The 22,181-nt window shown below is 33.3% G+C and overlaps 1 protein-coding gene across 3 annotated transcripts; it reads right to left on the bottom strand.

Moving 5' to 3' along the window:
- Positions 1-360: 360 nt before the first annotated feature.
- Positions 361-21,293, bottom strand: LOC143075650 (piwi-like protein 1). Of its 3 annotated transcripts, none has more exons than XM_076251157.1 (17): positions 21,203-21,293; positions 17,651-17,755; positions 16,934-17,174; positions 16,144-16,358; positions 15,701-15,825; positions 14,830-14,910; positions 14,012-14,209; positions 13,350-13,703; positions 12,638-12,755; positions 11,935-12,122; positions 11,107-11,258; positions 10,493-10,617; positions 7,835-8,009; positions 4,620-4,776; positions 3,699-3,827; positions 1,845-1,992; positions 361-849 (listed from the first exon to the last, which is right to left on the bottom strand). In XM_076251157.1, exons 2-17 carry the CDS (start codon positions 17,750-17,752, stop codon positions 733-735), a joined length of 2,625 nt encoding a protein of 874 aa, XP_076107272.1. In that variant the 5' UTR covers positions 17,753-17,755; positions 21,203-21,293; the 3' UTR covers positions 361-732. The 3 variants fall into 3 exon arrangements, with proteins under 3 accessions (XP_076107272.1, XP_076107270.1, XP_076107271.1); XM_076251155.1 differs by lacking the exon at positions 7,835-8,009 and adding an exon at positions 5,632-5,806; XM_076251156.1 differs by lacking the exons at positions 7,835-8,009; positions 21,203-21,293 and adding exons at positions 5,632-5,806; positions 20,845-20,925.
- Between the last annotated feature and the right edge of the window lie 888 nt (positions 21,294-22,181).

The following is a 22,181-nucleotide window of genomic DNA, read 5'->3' as shown; positions in this document are numbered from 1 at the left end:
AAAAAAAAAAAAAAAAAAAAAAAAATGAACAAAAATTCTCCCAATTTTCTTCAAAATAAGAATTTATTTAAATTTGAAAGAGCTTCAATTCAGAGATTCGCTGTAATCAGACATTTCAACAAGATTCTTTTAAACTTTGTGGTAAATTTTCTGATTAACTTCTATTCTACATAACATGAACTATAAACAACGATATAAACATCCTTTGATCACTTGCACACTGATATAGATACACATGATTAAAACGTCTGCACTAATACCACAAAGCTTAATCAAAGTCTTTCAACTCGGTAAAATAAAACAGTATAAAAAATAACAAAACCTACTCTAAAACAATAAACTATGTATAAAAAAAAAGATAAACAAAAATCTCATAAAATCTTTTTCACTTTTGATTGAAGACCCTGGTGGGTTCGTCTTATAGATATATTTTGAAAGGTCTATAGACAACATAGTAGCTATAGAACCAAGTTAAAGCAGCAAAAGAAAAATCAGTTGCATAGAACCAAACTGGAAAAATAATAGTTGTTCTGTTTTTAGACAAAACTGGTTCACCAAATATCTTGCTTCACAAATAGTCTATAATCAGCACCATTTCTAGTCATTGCACAAAAGTACATTGCATGTGAAGTTAACAATTCATGCTCTTATCGAGCTCGAAAGGCACTTCATTCTGCACAACAGCTTTTAACAAGGATAACAAGTCCTGTCACTCTTTTGAACAGTATCAGTTTACAAGAAGTAAAGACGATCTGCCAAGGCTGGTGATGGGTCTCTATGAATACTCTGTCCAACAAGGAAGGCAAGCTTATGTGCATACTGGCATGGAGCTGGAACTCGGATTGTACCCTAAAAGTTAAAGAAACAAGAATAGAATTAATATCAGAAAAAGCTACATTTTTATGACATCATTAAAACAGATTTTGGTCATCTATATGCATGATAAGGACTATGGTTCTCTCTCTCATTGTTGAAGGCTGTATGGTTGTCAATAATTGTTAACATCTACTTCATTTGACCTTTGGTGAATAGTTCTCACATTGCTTATAATACCACATCTTATTTTTATATTCACACAAGGTAAATTTCTTTTTTTCCAAACTAGCCATAAATGACCAAAGTGGCCATCCTTAGTATAGAAAGTAAAAACTTATTTCAGTTTAACAATTCACACAAATACTCCACAAGATATTGATGCAGAACTTCTAGTCACCTTTCCAAATTTCACTTTTCTTCAAGTTTTTAGCTGATAATTGCATACTAGTTGCATTTCAAATGGCCCCTGTTTAACAAATTAGACTAAAACTAGGAAACATGGTTTAATAGATACCATTAAAATATAAATATTATGCAAAATTCAAGTCTTCCAGTTGTCGCTGTGACCATGATCTTGTTCATTTAAAAAAACAGGGCTTCTTCACACATGGCACATTACCAAAGTAACTTTGGAACCTGTGGTTCTCTCTCTCATTGTTGAAGGTTGCCTATAATTGATAACATCCACTTCATTTGAACTTTGGTGGATAGTTGTCTCATTGGTAATCATACCAAATCTCCTTATTTTTATATTCACATTACAAGCTAAATTTCTCTTAAGGCAACTATGCATCAATGACCATAGTGGCCATTCTAAAGAAGAGACGTCACCAAATTTACTCCACTAGGAAAGGACCTCGATAAGGAATATCTCTGCTAAAATTGTATTATATTGAATAAAATTTGGCCAACAGATGAAAAAATGCATGTTGCCAATGACCATGCCAGTTAAAGATGAAGATTTCTACAATCCCACACTCAAGCTGCAGCCTTGGTAATATAAAGACAGTATTTAATATTTAACTTACCGGCCAATTGTAATACAGATGGCACATCTTGTAGGTTAATCTTTGCATATGATCTGGTTTTAGTCCTGTTGTATCCCACACAACATTGTAATGAGTTGGGGTAACTGTTCCCTGTCTGACAGATTGACTTACAAGGAAGAAGTCATACCTACAAAAGGATAGACACAACATGAGTATGCAGTGTCAACTTATATGGAAACTTTGTTATAAAAATTGTCTAAATATCTAATCCTGTTGGAACAAATATCCTATTCAATTTCTTCTGCTGGGAACATATACTGTTATATTTATTCCTGTGGAAATAATATTCCAGAATATTTTTCCTTTTGGAACTTATATATATTATGAAGGAACTTCTATCCCGTGACACAGTATAGCACATAACCATTAATGGTATACAATTATGTCATATCTAGTATGTATTTTTATCTGTAAGCAAACCAATAAAAGATCTTGTATTATTTAAGACAGAAATGTTGAATTTAACAATCGAAGATATGATCCCAAAGAGTGAACATGCTAGATGTATCACTTGCTTTAATAACAACAATTTTATTTTATGTTGAAAGCGTTTAACATCAAGGTTCTACTACATGTTTCACATATACTTAACATTTTATTACAGATGGACATATAACCCAGAAAAAAACTCTATAGATAACTGAAACAAGAGTGCACACACTGAAATGTCTCGCCTTCTTTATTAATCATTGATATTATGTTGATAGTCCTAAGTATAAAGCTTTATTACAACTGTCACATAAACTTAACATTAACCAAGTAGCTAAACAAAGACCAATGAACCATGAAAATGAGGTCAAGGTCAGATGAACCATGCCAGGCAGACATGTACAGCTAACAAAGCTTCCATACAACAAATATAGTTGACCTATTACTTATTATAGTTTAAGAAAAATAGACCAAAACACAAAAACTTAACACTGTGCAATGAACCGTGCAATTGAGGTCATGGTCAAATAAATCTGCGGGACTGACATATAGATCATAATATATTTCCATACACCAAATATAGCTGACCTTTGGCATATAAAATTACATAAAAAGACCAAAACTTAAAAACTTAACTTTGACCACTGAACCATGAAAATGAGGTCAAGGTCAGATGACATCTGCCCGCTAGACATGTACACCTTACAATCATTCCATACAACAAATATAGTAGACCTATTGCATAAAGTATGAGAAAAACAGACCAAAACACAAAAACTTAACTATAACCACTGAACCATGAAAATGAGGTCAAGGTCAGATGACACCTGCCAGTTGGACATGTACACCTTCCAGTCCTTCCATACACCAAATATACTAGCCCTATTGCTTATAGTATCTGAGATATGGACTTGACCACCAAAACTTAACCTTGTTCACTGATCCATGAAATGAGGTTGAGGTCAAGTGAAAACTGTCTGACAGGCATGAGGACCTTGCAAGGTACGCACATACCAAATATAGTTATCCTATTACTTATAATAAGAGAGAATTCAACATTACAAAAATTCTGAACTTTTTTTTCAAGTGGTCACTGAACCATGAAAATGAGGTCAAGGACATTGGACATGTGACTGACGGAAACTTCGTAACATGAGGAATCTATATACAAAGTATGAAGCATCCAGGTCTTTCACCTACTAAAATATAAACCTTTTAAGAAGTTAGCTAACGCCGCCGCCGTAGCCGCCGCCGCCGCCGCCGGATCACTATCCCTATGTCGAGCTTTCTGCAACAAAAGTTGCAGGCTCGACAAAAAAATCACTTTAAATGTTGAAACTATTGTTCACCATATACAGGAAAAATTATGAACTACTCCACATACAATATACTAATATTACTAACCACTCTGGTTTAGTTACTTCTGTATCAATGATGGTTCCTGGGGGTGGGTTACCCAATTGTCCTCTGTTCAAACTGGCAAAGAATCTGGTGTTGATCCTCTTCTTCACAACCACTACACCAACCTTAGGACTGAAATTATATAGTCAATAGATTCAATATCATATTTTCTGCTTCTCAAAACTGAACAGATTTTTATAAAGATTACACAGGTAACATAGAATATGGGACTGAAAGAAAGGGCATTATTTTTTTCTACAGAATTAAGCCAGTTATCTCCCTTTATTGTGACAGGAATGACATAATTTAGGTTATTTTATTAAATTGGGAAAGTGACCAGAAATGTTCATCAACTGCATCTCCTCAGAGTTTATAGATGGAAGATGAAAGATTTGATCTAGTATAAAACAAGGAGATTTTGCGACTAAAATATGAGCACAGACCAGTATCTTGTCCTGAATAATCTTCCATTTATACCAGTAAACAAACTTCGAAGAATCTGAGTGTAGTTTGAACTGTTCAACTGTTCTCAATTTAGACAACTGACCAACTTTTATAAAATCTTAACAAATTAAAAGAGATCCAATTTCACCTTTGGGGGGGGGGGAGTTCTTGACAAATAATTGATTGGCAGAATTTCCAACTTGTCATAGACATTGCCTATATAAACCTTTGATGCAAGTTTCACAAAATCTGCCAAGAATTATACCACAAGGCCACTAACAATGCAACTTTCTTTACAATGTTAACATTACTGAGGGGTAAAACTCCTTTAAAAAGTTGACATGGACTTTTAAACAAGACATTGCTGATATAAATTGTATGTCTTTCAAGAAGAATTTTACACGAGAGGTTGCAATTATGACTAGACAGACACTTGGCATTTCTATGTCTCTTTGCGCGAGAATTACAACTGTGATCTACCTGTATTCAGTACCACCTGCTTTCTTGAAACAGTCAATCATCTGTGGTATTTCATGTTCATGTACAGCCTGCAGCTGTCCATCCCCCACACCATCTCTGAACACAATAATTCTCTCTGGTAATGCACCATTTACTTCATGGTACTTCTCAAGGGCACCTGCAATTCATTGTTATTAAGTTACTGAACAAATTATATTGGTTTATTAAAAACAACAAATGAAACTCAATTAAATACTTATTGAAGATACAATTGATTTTCTAATATTTTGAATCCTCAGAAATTTTAGCAAAAACATGTTGTAAAGCATTTGTTTAATAGTCAAGTGTTCTATCAACTCTTCCCATCCTGTATATGCATACAAAACATTTCTTTTAACTCTGCTGTTCTAAGAGGAAGAAAATCTTCCGACAGTAAAAATTGAAATAAATTTATCGGTTCTATTAATTTGTTAAAAAAGAAATTATCAACACATTGTTGTCAGTAATTTGACTATTATGATATAAGCTTGATACTTTATATTTTAACATTAAAGTCAAATTTTATATGTTATTTCATTTGTATATGTCTTTCATCTGCATGTAAATAAAACTATGAATTTGCAACTATGGACTGTAACAAACATTTAACATCTAAATTTGTAAACTAGGCTTTTCATATAAAACTAATATTGAAAATTTGTGAGCGAGTCCCTTCTTTATAAATAAAATAACTTCAAGTATTTGAAAATTTTCAAACTAGCGACTTATTTGAATGTACATCCAATTAATTTTTTCAATCAAAACTTGATGTTTATTTTTAACCCCAAAAAAGTTTGACAAATTATTTCAACTATTTTTTAAAGATTTTTTTCCTGCTTGAATACCCTTTTTTCATCATTCATGCAACTTATATTTTTAGTAAAAAAGAATGTCTTTTTCTTGTCCAACATGCAACTTATATTTTTTGGTAAAAGGCAGGTGAAGGCAACAAGCAAATAATTTTTTCAAGGGTGGCCTCATTGAATAACCGTACCTCTCAGTTTTATACATGCTCCATCAACGAGTTCCTGAGTCTGCATTTGGAATGTTGTACTAGAGTAATACCTGGTAAGATTTCTATTCATGCTACAGACAATACCTCCTACAGAACGTCCCTTCTTGGCAGAATCGTGGTATGTATCAATACCTACCACCATCAAACCTTTCAGCTGTAAACAGAGCTTGCTTTTAAGTAACAATAACCAACAAACAAAAAGAAAAAGTTGCAATGTGACTACTTTAAAATTACTTGTTCTTTTGGTTGCCCCCTCCCCCCCATAAAATTTTGTTACTTTTCAACTGAAATTACTGAACACAAAAGGGTCTTGTTGATTTACATTCATTTCTACAGTAAATCAAGTGCAAAGAATTAATGTATTTTCCTTTAACTTTATCCAGTTATCTATTCAAATTGCAGGCCAATCGGGATGCATTTTATAAAATTTGACCAAATTATTCCGACAATATTGGGAAGAAATTATCTTTTTCTCTCAAAACAGTAACATTACTTGTAATCATATTGCAACATAACATAAACAAAATATATCTTCTCTCTGGTTAGTCATAAGCATTAAAAAGTTAATGAAAAAGCAATTAGTACAGCCAATGTTCTTGAATACCTGCAATTTAACTTTTTTTTTTTAATTACAGCATAATGCCTCTAGAGTGCATGTAATATCTTTGGTGCGCTAATTGCTAAATGAACCTTGAAATCATTAATAGGTAAGGTATGTTACCCTCCTTATGGAATAGTGTAGTCCTACAGACATAAATTGGTTATCTGTCAGACTGGTCTACTATTAAAAGAGGGTAGTAACTTAATGACTTCACAGTTCATCTAGCAAGAAAGCTATCCGAAGATATTTCCTTTACCTACACACATCAGGCATTTTGAAGTCATGACGCAAGCGACACTAGAACCTTTTAGGTGGCTCTGGTTTTTGCTACTGCAGAACTTTTAAACATGGGGTGTGTTAAATGGTCAAGTAGAAATCTTTGATCTCTGGAATCACTTGTCACAATTTTGAGACAAGAAAAGCTCTATAGAGAATTAAATCTTTAAATAAAACATAGACTAAAAGTGGCCAAGTATGAAACATTTTGTTTATTATAACAATTCAATTTGAATTGCAAAGATTTTTTTGTGAAACAAACAGCTTGAACATCAAGGTACCTACATTTTGAAAATTGTTAGTAAATAATGCTACAGGCTGTTCCAAAAAACAAGACATGGGACCAAGACAAGGCATTTTAAAATCTCATCTATGGTTGGATGTTTTTTCGAGTTAAAATGTGAAGCAAATCTAAATTGCCTTCTCTTGGTACCATGCATGCTTAATTGGAACAACCTGTATGCTCAAGTTCTCAAATATTAGTAAGCCATTGTTATTACGCAAAGCAAAATTAGTCACCCCAAAAAAACTTGCCAAGGGTCAATCTTCAACTTTTATTGCAAGGTTCTATAACCATGTTCCTGTATTTTCTATTATGTAGAAGAACATTCAAAATATTTGTGGTAAATACATTTCATCTTTTGAAACTTAAGACATTGTTTTTAGCCTCAACAACATATCCCTTCATAAATTCTATTAGAAAGGCATATATAGGTTGTTTTTATAAATCATTATTTCATAAACTGTAAATAAATATGTTATAACATACAAACAAAACAGCAAACAAGCATAGGCAAACATATAAAGCAAAGCATATCATGCAACAGCAAACATGACACATACACATAGCAAGGCCAACACATTACATAGACAGCACATACAAGTACAATCACAGCACAAAAGCAGATGAAAATGAAATAAATGAAAATGAACCAAAGACCAACTTATATCTCCACTTGGCTGTCCACTGAGAAAAAGGTATGCATCACATCTAAAAGACAGGCCAGGACCACAAGATAACCAGTACACTTCTTAGATTAACCAGCCAAGTGTAGACATCCTTACCTTATATTATCAAGTTCCTAGTCCTCAACTTTTCAAGTTCATACCTTAAAACGGTCACTTCCTCAAAATTAGCCTATCCATCAAACTACACCTATCCGAATCTTGCCAGATGTATACTTCTACAGTGAGACTATTTCAGAAGACCAATACCTACCATACAGCAGTGATACTGATTGTACTAGAAAACCTCGAAAAACACTTATAAACTCAAAATATACAGCCAACTGTTGAAATGCCAACCTTTCATACAGACTTTGAGACCATCAGATAACTCTTGCATCGAATGTTGGAAAGTGCAGCGTGAATAATATCTTGTCAAGGCTGGATTAATGCTGGCAACAACACCACCTACAGACCGACCTTTTTTGGCCGAATCGTGGTAACTGTCTATACCAATCACCATCAAATTCTTCAGCTGATTGATGGGAAGAAATAGAAAGCAATGAAAATGAGTAGTGATAATATAGATGTAGGAAAAGACTGTTTCAGAAAATTGTTGGCACAATAAATATAATCAAATTAACTTCAAAATAAGAATTGTTTCATTTTTTGTTTAACAGCCTTTAAACAGGCAACATGAAGTTATTTTAAGATAATTTGAATGTTGCGTATGATAAAAACTATTAAATTTTTAATCTTTTAATATCAAAATCCCTTTCCTGAAAAGCCATATGAAAAAAATCCAAGTACAAATTGTAACAATACTGAAACAGTCCTTTTAAGAATGCAGGTTCCAGAGTATTGAGGAAATCTTCAATTATAACTGAAGCTCCCTGAGTAAATACTGGAACAGACATACCAGAGTGATAATGTTTGAGGAAGCACAACACTGATGATAGCAAGTTTTACTAACCAATGCTGTAGCAGTGACAGGTCATACTAAGGAGAGGAAACATACACTAGTAGATCAGTGATATTGTTTGCCTCAAATAACAGCCGAAATTTGGCCTTTTCCCCTAGAGAAAATTCCCAATTACTAAGAAAAATGGCTTAAAATTCCTCCCAAAAAGGTCTACATTTTCCCCAAACAGTGATGGCATTGGTAGTAATGTTTGTAAATATCGTATTCATGTTATTATTTTGATATTATAAAGCACTTTTGAGATCCAGTTTTCTGATCAGAATCATCATGGTGTTTGTAACACATGTGGTTTTTCAATGCATTAAGTACCATCATTGCTTCAGTTTCTTTCCGCTCTCCGAAAAGTACCTTCCAGGTTGAAAATGTCTGACAACCAAAATATACATGAAAAAACAGTGCAAAAAAGACAGCAAAGGTCAGCAAAAAATCGGAGATGTGTTTAGAATAATATTTCCCAATTTCAATAAAAAATATGCATTTTTCCCAATAAAAAACGGTAGAGGTAGTTTTGAAAAAAGACAACAATATCACTGTAGATCACACGTGTTAAAAACTCAAAACCAAATGATATGCAAATATAAAGGTAAGAAATGTATATGTGTACAGAGCTATTCAATTAAAATGAATGTTGGAGGGTAGGAAAGGAAATTTGTTTTACATGGCTTGTGGGTCATTTGTGGTTTTATGCCAATTTAATATATGCAAAATTACACAAAGATTAATATTCAAAGTTTCTTTCAACATCCATTTCAAGGGAATAGCCCAATTGCCTTTCCAAATGATTTGTTTTTTGATCTAGAGCTGTTCCATAAATAAATGTATGGGACAGTTTCAGAAAGCAATTTTTAATTGTCCCCACCATGCATACACTTTTTAAATGAATATTTCCTTTAAATGTTCAAGCAATCTTTCTTAAATAACTATCATCTATCAAGTTTTAAATAAATTGCTTTCTGCCACCTCCCCATACAATTAATTAAGGAAAAGCCCTAATGTCTATTGCTATGCAGGTTCATGAAATCAATAAATCCAATAGTTCAGCAGATTTTAAAGCATCACTTCACACATTAAATTCTAATTAAAAACAAATACAGTAAGCACCCACACTGTGCACACAGCTACAACACTCAGTGTTTTAAAAAACTAAAATCACTAGTTTTTTTTTATGGTTCTGAATATTCAAGCATATATCAGACCAAAAAAAAATATGTCTGTTTCCTGCTGCCAAGGCAAATAAATCCGGGTTGGTGGGTCTGGATTTTTTTGATTTTTTTTGCACTCCCTGTCAGATATGCAGTAGGTTCAATGTCATGTTCAATGTCATGTTTGGTTGGGTTCCTGTACCCAAAAGTGTGTTTATCTCTATAAAGAAGCTTTAATTGACTTCTCCCAGTGTCAACATTTTTTAAACCTTAATTGTAGCACATTTGTGCTGGGAGCAGCCATTTTTATTGTTTGGGCATAGTATGATATGGATCTGGTTCAGCTGGAAAACAATTTTTTCCCCGGAATTTAAAAAAAAATCTAGGGTCGGGCAGCAGGAAACAGATTTTTTTTTTTGGCCTCGTGTTAAAATGTCAATTGCAAAATATGTTCGAGTCCTGTACCACAACAATGTACATGGGATCCAGTGAAGGCACTTTAAAAACTCCACAAGGGATGGATGTCAAACTTTTAATAAAGTAAAAATGTTAACATGATATTCCAACATTGGCTTTTTAGATGGGAAACTGAGTGCCTTCCAAGGATATCATGCACATTGAAATGGAACTGCTTCAATATATTCCCATTACCCAAACACAGATGTTATTTCATAATTAATGAATCCTTTCCGACAAGGTCATAATCCTAACATTTATGCATATAATAAATACAAAATATACAATGGGTAAAAGTAATTTTTAATACCAATGACAGGACAGTAAATATGGATAATGTATAACTTAAATATATTACTTATTATATTCAAGAGTCAGCAATTTTACATTAGATTAACTATACTTCATGATTCCTTTTGTAGGGCTATTAATACTTACTGGAATTTCTAGATGCCAAACCTCTCCACCAAGTTTACAATTCAACTGAATAGCTATTTTAGTAGCAACTGACATCAACATCTGTTTCTTGGACAAAGTTCTGCCTACTACAACCTGACTAGGAACTACAAATTTCAATATTTTATTCATTCATTACAAGATTCAAGAGAAGTCACAAAAGGATACATGAATATTCCTCACCATGCAATATTAATATATTGATTGATGCCAGCATATTTCATCATCTCCCCTTCAAAATGTTAAACCCATATACAATTAGTTGATCATTTCATCCTTTGCTGGAGGGTCAGACATGATTTATAACGAACCTTTCTAAATACTCATGTTTACAAACATGAGTAAGAAACTTTTCAACTCCTGGATATTTTAGGCCATATAGCTCTTCAATTTTAACAATTCTTATAAATCCTTGGCTTTTTAACATATGGCTATTGAGCATTCCTGATGAGGTAAACCCAGAAAAAAGCCCTTTGCATGCATGAAATTTATAGAATGGGTTGTTTTCATTATTTCTTTGTTAAATTTGATTGTACAACCAAGATCCTACAAGTATCATTCATGATCACAAAGACTAAATATTCATTCCCCCGTACCTGGGTGATCAACACAGCAGAATTTTTTGATGGCATCATATCTGTCCTTTCTGTTTGTTGGCAAAATACACAAAGCCATCTGTGTGTCTTGTTGAACTTGCTGTCTCAGAGCAGAGAGGTAGCTATCATTCCTATCGTCTGGTATTTCACATCTGAAATGCGAGAAAGCAATGGCATAAATATAGACTTTTAACAAGCTAGCTAATGAAAAAAACTTTTACATTTTAACAGCATTCATTGAATCATATCCACACAACACAGGATCATTTATAAAGAAGAAACAAGTCGAAGTGTGAGCTACTGCTCACTGATGATCCCCCAGCCAAAATATTTTAATAAAAAGGAAGATGTTGAATGAAGAATCTGAAACACATAACACGTTACGGCAGACTTATATAAACCCTGAAACCAAATTTTAGATGCGACAAATAATATTCATGGGACAGATGGACTGACAGACGGAGGTTAAACAGTACAACTATACGCTATGCCAACTGAAGAGGTACACATTTTCCAAAGTTGAAATAATGAATGTTGACAACAAGACAGGATCCATTATACTATAAATTATTTCTACTTCATTGCTACATGGTTAAAACTGTGCTTGGGCAATAGAAAATAACAAACAAAGGCTACTAAGCTTTACAAGATAATTACTCTAAAATGGTGAGGTCTTGTAGTGTATTTGTATCTTAGTAGTTTACAGCTTAAGGTGGATTTTAAATAAAATATGTTTTAATGTTTTTTATAACATCTTTATCTACAAGCATTAGAAATTAGTTAAATTTAAAGCCCACCCACATCCTTGTGTGGAGCAATATTACTTACGGAGTGGGCTGAGCAATCCTCATTCCCATTGGAGGTCCAACTTTGCTTAAGGTTTGGACCAAGTCTTGAGCCATTACCGAGTTTTTCCTTGTGAACACAATAACCCATCTTTGAAGGTCCACTGGAGTAACCAATTCTTTTCCTCTCATGTCTCTCGACCAATCAGCATCCTCTTGCTTGTAATTCAGCTGCAATATAGATAAGATTTGATTAGTTCATATTTTCAGAATACTTCAAATCACTCATCTTTCTAACATCATGCACACAAGGCATAGTTCTAATTCAATTTTTTACAATTCTCACAGCTAAATGTGCTCAACCTACTGTCAACCAACATCCTTTCAGATATTTTATATCTCAAATCATCATTCTTTTTCACCATCGGTTAGCAACCTTGGGTGTATACATAATTTACCATCAACAGTCAATTCTAACAAAAATACATTTTCCATACTTAGTGAAACCCACCACAACATTTACAAGTGCTTTACTAACTGTATATAGTGTAGATACGTTTATTTTCGCGGATTAAAGGAAAACTTAATGTAAGTGGATATTTGATATCTGGGTTTTAATGAAGTCTGCATACAAGCTAAAGAAAAATATGTCCTTCGTTAACTTTTAATTTTGTTGTTCACCTGTAGCCAAGAATGCAATGAAAATTGGTATTTCATGATAATAATGAATCCACGGCAATACTTACAACAGCATCATATCTCTGCATAATCTTCTCTGGAGGAGCAACACGAGCATTTATCTGTACCAGATCTTGTGAGAAGCGAAGTCCCCAACCTCCCATTTCTGTCTTAACAGCTTGGTTACTGAAATTAAACAAATGAAGGAACATTGACAGAGTTAGACCATTGAAATGCATGACCATTTGTTCTACTTTTAAAATAACCAAAATAAAAATAACAAATGTGGTATGACTGTGGATGTCACACACACACACACCACTTCAGTCCTAGAGTTATTCCATTGAAATGCATGACCATTTGTTCTACTTTTAAAATAACCAAAATAAAAATAACAAATGTGGTATGACTGGATGTCACACACACACACCACTTCAGTCCTAGAGTTCAGTTTAATGAATCATTCTATTAGACAAAAAATATCAACTTGCATTCACTTTGCCTATTATTATTTTTTTTGTGTATTCAATTTGCCTATTCTTCTTTTCTTTTTTTAACTATGTATTCTTGTAAACTTATCTATTGATATTGTTCTGATGTGGTTAAAATATGTAACTGCTCTAATTAAAGTGGACCATGGACCTGCTAATTTGTAATGATTTCAAATCTACTGTCATAGGATATTTAAAGGTACAAAATAAATGGATCATTAAAATAGATCTTATAACCAAAGAAATCAAAATTTCCTTATTTTAAGATAAATGTAGAAACAAATCTTACGTGTTGATCTGGTTGATGAAGTCTGTTAAGGTCTGTGTCCTACCCTGAGGTGCGATTCTAGTGTGAGCTGCTACATCCTTCATTACACTGAAATCTGCTCTGGCTTCATCTGATAGTCCAGTCAAACAGCACAATTCTGGTAGTAAGTATAATATTTCTGTTCTTCCTACTTTTATGTCCTTTTTCTTTGGTCTGCTTACCAACAAAGGCTGATTGAGGTCATTTATTGTTATCGAATAGTTTTTCTTATAATAGTCTACATATGTGATTTCTTCTCCTTTCCTGAGTTTAAATGTTGATGTGGGCCTTTTATCCCATTCAAAATCATCCACACGATAGGTCTTGTTGTTGTATCTGAAATAAAATAATTAGAAGTTGTACTTAATATTCCAATAAATAAGTTTATTAACTTATTAACAGCCCTTTTTTTTAAATGTCACCACAGAAAAAACGATTGAAAAAGTTTCAAGTCATAACTGAATTTTGACTAATGAAGCTGAATCGGTATAATCTTTTTATAAAATAATTATAGTTACATGTATAAATTAACCAGCTAGAGAAGCACAAAAAGTTTATAAAATGGACAGAAAAAATCATATTGATACTATTTCTTTACTATCATGACTGGCAGAAATTAACAGATTATAACGCTAGCAACATACCTTGTCAGAACAATAGATCCTACAAATTTTCTGATACAGTTTTCATAAAAGGCATCTCCTGCAGATCGATTGTACATCTCGTACATAATATCCAGAACTGTATCACTTCTTAAGATCTTGTGAGAAATGTCAGCACACAGCAATGTTTGTGTTTCATATCTTAATATGGAAGTTACAAACCCTGGCATTACTTCAAGTCTAAAAATAAAAAATGATAGTGGATTAAAGCTTTTGTTATGTTAAAAATCTTTCCAATTTATTTTTAAGTCAACATAATGAAAATTATCCTGTCAAAGTCGGGAGCCTGTAACTCAGTGGTTGGTTATTTGTTCCTTTATGTAATATTTGTTTTTGTGTATTGTAATAAATCAGGCCTTTAGCTTTCTTGCTTGAATTGTTTAACATTTTGCTATGTAAGGGCCTTTTACAGCTTCCAAAATAATTGGGTTTTACTTCTTGTTACATGTCAAGTCACCTTTTTTATCAAATCTAATGGTCTCCAAAGGCTAATTTTGCAACCCTTTTTTGCTCATTTCAAATTATGTTCCAAGCACATCACAGATTAACCTCCTACAATAGTGTCTAGCATATTCTTTTTTAGCAGATTCGCTAAAAATGTGCAGGTATCACCCAAGGTATTAAAATAAAGAAGAGCAAAAAATGTTGAACTTTGCTATAAATTCTCAGGGTGTTCCTTGGTTTAGAATGCTTACATGAAGCTCAATTGAAAAACACATTTGTAGTCTAAATAAATAGAAAATCTATAATAAAATTCTTCAAATACAGTAACATATAGTCTGAGGATAAAATAAGCTTACTTGTGTTGAGGAATTTGAACTGCCAATTTAGGATTGAAATAATTTCTTCCAATAAGCTGCATATCTACCATTGTTAAAACCCTGAAATGTTAAATGTAAAATAAAGTGTCTAGTACAAATCTGCATAGGAATAAAGCATAATACATTTCCTGTAATAGCTATTTTTTAGTTTTCGTTTATTGATCAAAAGTTGTATAAAATAAATACTTCGAGAAAGTTCTGAGTTTACGGTATTTTAAGTTACAAGTACTTACAATTAATAGAACTGGTTTTTTTTTTAATTCATTTTTCTTTAAATTATACTATTTTATAGAGATATCTACCATTTGATATCAATAATTACTCATTATGTATAATAATCCTTGCATTTATTTATTTTGAGAATGGGTTTTTCATATAGATCATATCAACATATGACACCAAATAGACTAAAAAATACCAAATTTCGGGTACACTCATTCATGTTTTTTTTAATCATAAACACACATAATAAGGATTTAAATGTTAAAATTTTTCAGAACAACCAACTTATTCTATTTTTTTTCAACAGCAGATTGCATTGAGTGTGTACCTACAGGTAATTTTGGTTAGCTTGCTTGCTTGCTAGCTTAACTGTGAAGTCAAAATTAGGTCAAGTATACTTCTCTTTTTTCGATGTAGTCACCTACAGACAGATTGGTTATCTGTCAGACTTCTACTCTTAAAGGAGGGAAGGGAAGTTTACCTGACCTAATAATAACTTCAAGGTTCAGCTAGCAAGCAAGCTTAGCAAAGATATAACCTTTACCTACACAATCAATGCAATCGGCTGTAAAACAAGAAATAATTTTTTGTCACATATTGCGCTTCTGACCACTGAAATTGTACTCACCTTCTGAAGATTATATTGAACACTTGTAAACACTGAGGACTAGTGGGTGGTAGTTCATTGGTCAATGTAATGGTCACTCGGACCTGTGTATCATCAAAATTCTTCTTTGAATATACCTCAGTTACCTAAAAAATAAAATCATATCAATGAGGAACTATTCTTTGAACGTGACAGAACACATTTTATATAAATACATATAATATGTAAAGATTTTTCAGAAATGATAGTAGCAGTTAAATTTGGATGGTGTGGTATAAATATGGTATATTTTAAAGTTTCCACAACATTGGATGCTTTTGTTGTATGCAAATGAATGTTAAAGAACACCATACATACACCTACAAATATAACTAATATTGACCATGCTGCTTTGTTAAATGTGAAAAAAAAAGATGAACAAGATGATATCCAATAATTTACAGAAATATTCACTTGTTACATACGTTTTGCTGTAGTTTGTGAGGCAAGAACAGAACCATTCCATCAAAGGCTTTAGTCTTTCCAAGAAGTTCTTCATGGTGAAATAATAAGGCAATTTTCAACCTCTTGCTATCTACAGGTGGGTTAAAATCAACATGGTATTGGTATAAATGCCAATCAGGTTTGGATTCCAGTTTGAAATAGTTTGTTTTCACTGGTAATGCTGTCCCTGATGTTCCTATAAAATAAAAGAAAGTAGGTAATTATTTCGAACGTTTTTTAAGGAACACATTCTTAACGAAACAGTAATCTGTATTCTGTTTTAAGTTGATGATTGCAATATGCCTTAATTGAATATGGTTTTGATGTTACAAGCTTACATCAGGAATATTTTTGTTATCCCAGCCTTTTACATCTTCAAATACATATTGTAGTGTGATCTTTGTTGAAGGCTGTACTACAACTTGTAGTGAACTAAATCCTTGTCATTTGCAATTTACCATATATTCTTTTTTTTACCATGGAAAGTCAAGTTTAAAATCTTTCATTTCTTTATAAAAATAAAATTGTTGCAATGTTTGCATTGCTGGATCATAAAAAAGCAATTGTACATCTTGTTAATTTCATTTGGTCGGGTTTTATTCCATTAAACCCTTAAAAAGTTAATACAGTTACTTTTGATGTTTTAATTTAGTCATGTATGACTAAAAAAAGCCAACACCAGCATTTAAAACAAACAAGCTAGGATTTGAATGAAGCACAACATTCTCTAGTCGGTTTATTTGATGGATTTTATTTGGTACAATAGTTTACCTCTTTTGTCAGTAATCCATGCAGGCTTAGTCTCTGGATCAGTGTAACGAGGTCTTCTTTTAACCTGACCAGCATCACCAGTGCCAATACTCATCTTTGCAAGTTCATCAGCTGGAACTTGGCCTTCACCACCGCCCATACCAGGACGTGGTACAGCAGCTCCACCTCTGTAGGTAGCCCTACCACTAGGCCCTGGGGGGCCTCCTGAAGGTGCGGGTGCAGGAGCTGAAGAAGTTGGAGCCTGCAAGACAAATAAGTATATAAGTATCTCAAACAACTTAGTTTTGAATCCAAAATAGATTTTTGCAGTTAAACAGCTTCCAAATCTTTGTACCCCTCCCAATCTAACAAATACTGTATGTTTTTTTGTTTTGTTTTGTTGTAAAGTATTACACCGACCTGAAGTTGTTAACATCCTCACCTTAGATATTTAGTCACTTTGAACAATTCAATTGTCTCATTGGCAACATTTCTATATATTAAATTATAACGCTAGTTAACCAAAGTGCTTGTTAGCACTGAAGGTAAAGATTGCTTTAAATTATCATTGGGAAGTAAAATTATACATAATATTGTCAATAAAGCATTGATTATAGTTGATTTAACTACCAATTCTGGACAATAGGAGATATCCAATTTGTAAATATAGCTTTAACAATGCCCCAGGCAGTACTAGGGTGTAAAGCTTATTGTAATTCCATGCATGCATGTACTCACTGGCATAGACTGGGACTCTCCTTCTCCTGGTCTTCTGGCTGGCTCTGTCTGATCTGCTCCACGGGCTCGGCCCCGAGCTCTACCTCTAGCACGACCAGACATTATCTGTAAAAAATTTGATTTCAAAATATAATCATTTGCATTCTGATTATTCATCTATTTATCAACCATTTCATGGATCACTTCAACAGATGAAATATGTAGGTTTATTGCCCTATTCCTGGGACCGCGCTGCCAATGTCGCAATTTGCAAAACAAAAATTTTATCTGGCGACAAATTATGGCTGCTGGCAATTTATTTCTAGCACTAACATTTTCCTATGTAAAAATTTTCTTATCTTGACAATATCAATCCAATAAACTACAAAATCTTACCTGGCGACAGGTTTATGACTTTGTTTACAACCCCAAGCTAACCAACAGTTACAACAGCAGGGCTCACACTACTTCAGAATTGTAGGGAGAAGTGGTGAGATTTGAAAGAGAAGTGCTCATTCGCGCGGTGCGCTACAATGCAGGGCTCACGCTACCAGGCGACGCTTTCCCGACCGTCACTTCGCTTTCCCCGACCCCCAAAAGCGAAAACAAGTCGCCCTGTTCTTGACGATACTCGCTTTCAGTCGCTTCCGTCATCGGACATTTTCAAATTTAACCAAGTTGATGAAACATCAATTTTTTATTAATAATTAAAGAAATTTAGACCTAAACGATTGATTATCTTTTGAAAAGAGGTTGAAGGATTGTCTTTGCAGTGTGTAGCAGGTTATTTGATAAAAATACAACTTTTTATCACTTCGTGCATTTCGGCAAGTTCCGGTGGTTGTTACTCGAAAACGTACATCAACCTAAATTTTGGCGGCAAAATAAGTTTGTTACTTCATTTAAACGTGATAAAAGTTGCTTCCAGTAAATGTTCAATCCATTTATTGCATTAAAAACGTCATGTTCCTTTCCTAATAACTTGTCAAACATCGTTTATTTTTGTAAATTTTCTTGCATTTGTCCGTCACTGACCGATTTCTAAACTACGAATCTGAACCAGACCAGCTATGACCGAAATCCGTACTTTTACAATAATTACTACGGATGCATGGATGGAACAGCTGACTGAAGAATATTGATCCCAAAGGGAAAAATTACGTATTCCACACGCATTAAGAGACTTTTGGTTACATCTAATTGATTGGTGTATATAATTCCCTATATTTTTTATGGATTGTTTCAAAGTTGCTCAACTCTGAGACTATAAATTATATTATGGCCCAGCTTAATAACTTTTATATTTTTTTTTAGAAACACTGAATTTCATACACAAGATAGATTTGAATTAAATTGTAATTGATGCATTATAATTTCTTTACATTTTTTAAAATAAAAAAAAAAAATTTAGTGCTAGATATAAATATTTAGTTTGTAGTTTCTCAAAACCTTAGTTGGAACAACTTTTAATTTGAAATGTTACTTTAATTGTATACTCAGATATGAATTGAATAATATAAAAAGATCATTATTTACATATGACCCTTTATACTATAGTAAAATCCAAACATTGTAGCGCACCGCGCGAATGAGCACTTCTCCTTCAAATCTCACCACTTCTCCCTATAATTCTGAAGTAGTGTGAGCCCTGCAATGTTTGGATTCTACTATAGTATAAAGGGTCATATGTAAATAATGTTCTTTTTATATTATTCAATTCATATCTGAGTATACAATTAAAGAAACATTTCAAATTAAAAGTTGTTTAAGTTTTACTAAGGTTCTTGTGAGAAACTACCAACTAAATATTTAATATCTAGCTTTTTTGCATTTTTTTTGTTAGTTTCAATGACAATGTTAAATATCATCAACTATGTTTCAATATTATTTTACAAATATTTTATCATATTCTATCCAATACAAGAGGCTGATTTTTCAAGTTTTAAAAAATCAAGGTGTTGCAATACTTTTTTCCATGTGTATAGATTGTGTTATGAATGTGATGCTATAATCTTTAGAAACAAGATGGTATTTTAAATTCCCCATTTTACCAGGATGCTATATGAAATATCTGGGGAGAAAACTGCTATACTGTGCAATTGGAAGAATTCTTCTTGAAACTTTTCAAAAATTTGACCAAAAAAATGTCACCTTACCCACAGGTATTTATTGAAGTGAACTGTATTGATTGACCTGGACAATAGAATGATTGCAACTGTACCTGAGTGGACCATTTCATTAAAACGCAACTGTTTGTTTATTTTATCATCTTTTATACCTTTATCTTCTGGTCGTTAGGTAAGCAAAAGGCTTCTTCTGACCCCTTATGTTGGATTGTCGAAATATGATTTCTCATCTCATAATAATATATTTATATATATGTTAAACTTATCAAAATACTTATAATTTTAGGTGTGCGTAGCTTAAACACTAACACAAACATGAATTTTTACGGGTTCCAATTTTTGTCATTTAATGCAGACTTACAAAAATTATTCAGAGTCTTTGCCGTCAACGTTAAATAGGACAGGTTATTCCACTACTCTTATTGAAAAAGTATTTAGTTTATGTGTCGTCTTACACTGTATTTTAAAAAGTTTAAACGAGTGACCTTTAGCATTATTAGAGTGGGTCTCATTGGGGTCTAACCATGACGCGGGATTGTCGATTTTTTGTAAGTGCGACACATGAAAGTCAAATTATTGTGGCGTGAAAACAAGATGGTCTTGAGGGACCCAGGAAATGACAAAAACATGAGTATTGCTTACGTACATAGTGTAAGCGGGATACGGGAATCTGACAAAACAGTAAGCGGGACCCGGGATTGGAACCCCTCCCCCAATGAGACCCCCATTAGATGGTGCTAAAGTAAATAGAAGGGATTGACAAGTCCAGTCAAGTTTAAATTTTCTAAAACATGCAATGCATTAGAAATTTAATTTTAAGTCGATTTGAAAAGCTCACTAGAGCTTGTGTTATGTATGTAGTTTATTGAATATCGACTCTAAATAAAACTTTGAATCTTGAATAGGCTATACTAAAAAGAGAAAAGTTTAGCCAAAGGGTTCACATAAACCGAAAGTTACGATGACCATAATTGATCTTTGGTTCGTTTGTAGTTTAAGCCGATCGATATCGACACTGTAAAATATTTGACAAGGAGCTAAAGAATGATAAATTCTACGTTACTGAACAATAATGTCAATATTGTTTACCTCGACTTCTTTCAAACAAAATGGCTGCCTACGTCAATAAAAATCGCATTTTATCTTCACTTACGGTATTGAAAATATAAAAGAAACTAAATGGGTAGGTTTTAATTTATAAACAAATCAATATAATAAATTTAGTAAATTTTGCTCATGAACTGACCGAGGCAGAACTAACCGCGTATTCGCGTTACTCGACCCTCAACCCGACAACACGTGTCAAACCACAAACAAAAGGCATTCTTTGGTTGATTGCATCTCAAACAAAACAAACTTTTTCATTCACATCTAGCAACGAGCATAAAGACCATGTACTTAGGTTTGTAATTCATCGTACAAAATTTGTGATTACAAACTTATTTACTTTAAAATTTCTTTGATCTGTTCAATATGTGTGTCACTCTCACTCTTGTTGCTGTAAATGGTTAACCGCGGGAAGAAATATCACGTGGTCCGATCAAGGGTACGCGATCAAGGACCAATCAAATTGCCCGGTTACATTGATGGACTCAGTAGTGCAGAACGGAGTTTCGGAGCGGTGCACCACTGGATGAGGGGGGCAAGGGGTTTAACTGTTATGGTGTTATGGGGCAATTTAATTCTTTGTTATCTGTTATTTTGAAAATATATTTACTGTTAGCTGTTATTGTCTTATTCTTTGTTAGCTGTTATTGGGCTTTTAGTTTTTTTGTTATCTGTTATTGTGATAATGTATTTGCTGTTAACTGAACTGTTATTGAAAATTGGAATGTTAGCATTTTTTTGACAGTCAATATTCGGTATAAATTGAAGATCATTGGACATTGGGGTCTACACTACTGATATGTTTATCCCGTATTCAGAGAAGGATTCCATTAACGATATACCCATCACAGATCAGGGGCGGATGCAGGAATTTTCGAAAGGGGGGGTGCTAACCCAGGGCAAAGGGGGGGAGGGGTGCAGGGGGTGCAAAACATATGCCCCGATACAAATGCATTGATCGGCAAAAATAAAGGGGGGGTGCGCACCCCCGGAACCCCCCCCCCCTGGATCCGCCACTGACAGATTACGGTCCAGGACAATTCAAGGATGATTATCCTTTGTAAGAAATTACATTTTTTTTATGAACGTGTATTTAGAACTATCTTATTTTTTTTGTATGAGATAATGTTTCTTGTTTCCTGTACGAACATATTGAATTAAAACAATTCTTGATATGACAAAAAGGAAAACATATGGCCAGGAATATCTGACAAGGATCACAAGGACTAGGTCCTAACAACCACTTAACCTTTTATATTCTTTTGATTCTTTTCAAAGCAGAACCAAATGCATTGTACAATGAAAGTTCAAACCATGTA

The sequence above is a fragment of the Mytilus galloprovincialis genome, chromosome 5, assembly GCF_965363235.1.
Source record: "Mytilus galloprovincialis chromosome 5, xbMytGall1.hap1.1, whole genome shotgun sequence".
NCBI classification, from domain to species: domain Eukaryota; kingdom Metazoa; phylum Mollusca; class Bivalvia; order Mytilida; family Mytilidae; genus Mytilus; species Mytilus galloprovincialis.
The sequence above is the reverse complement of the archived record's forward strand: the minus strand, read 5'-3'. Positions and strand labels throughout refer to the sequence as shown.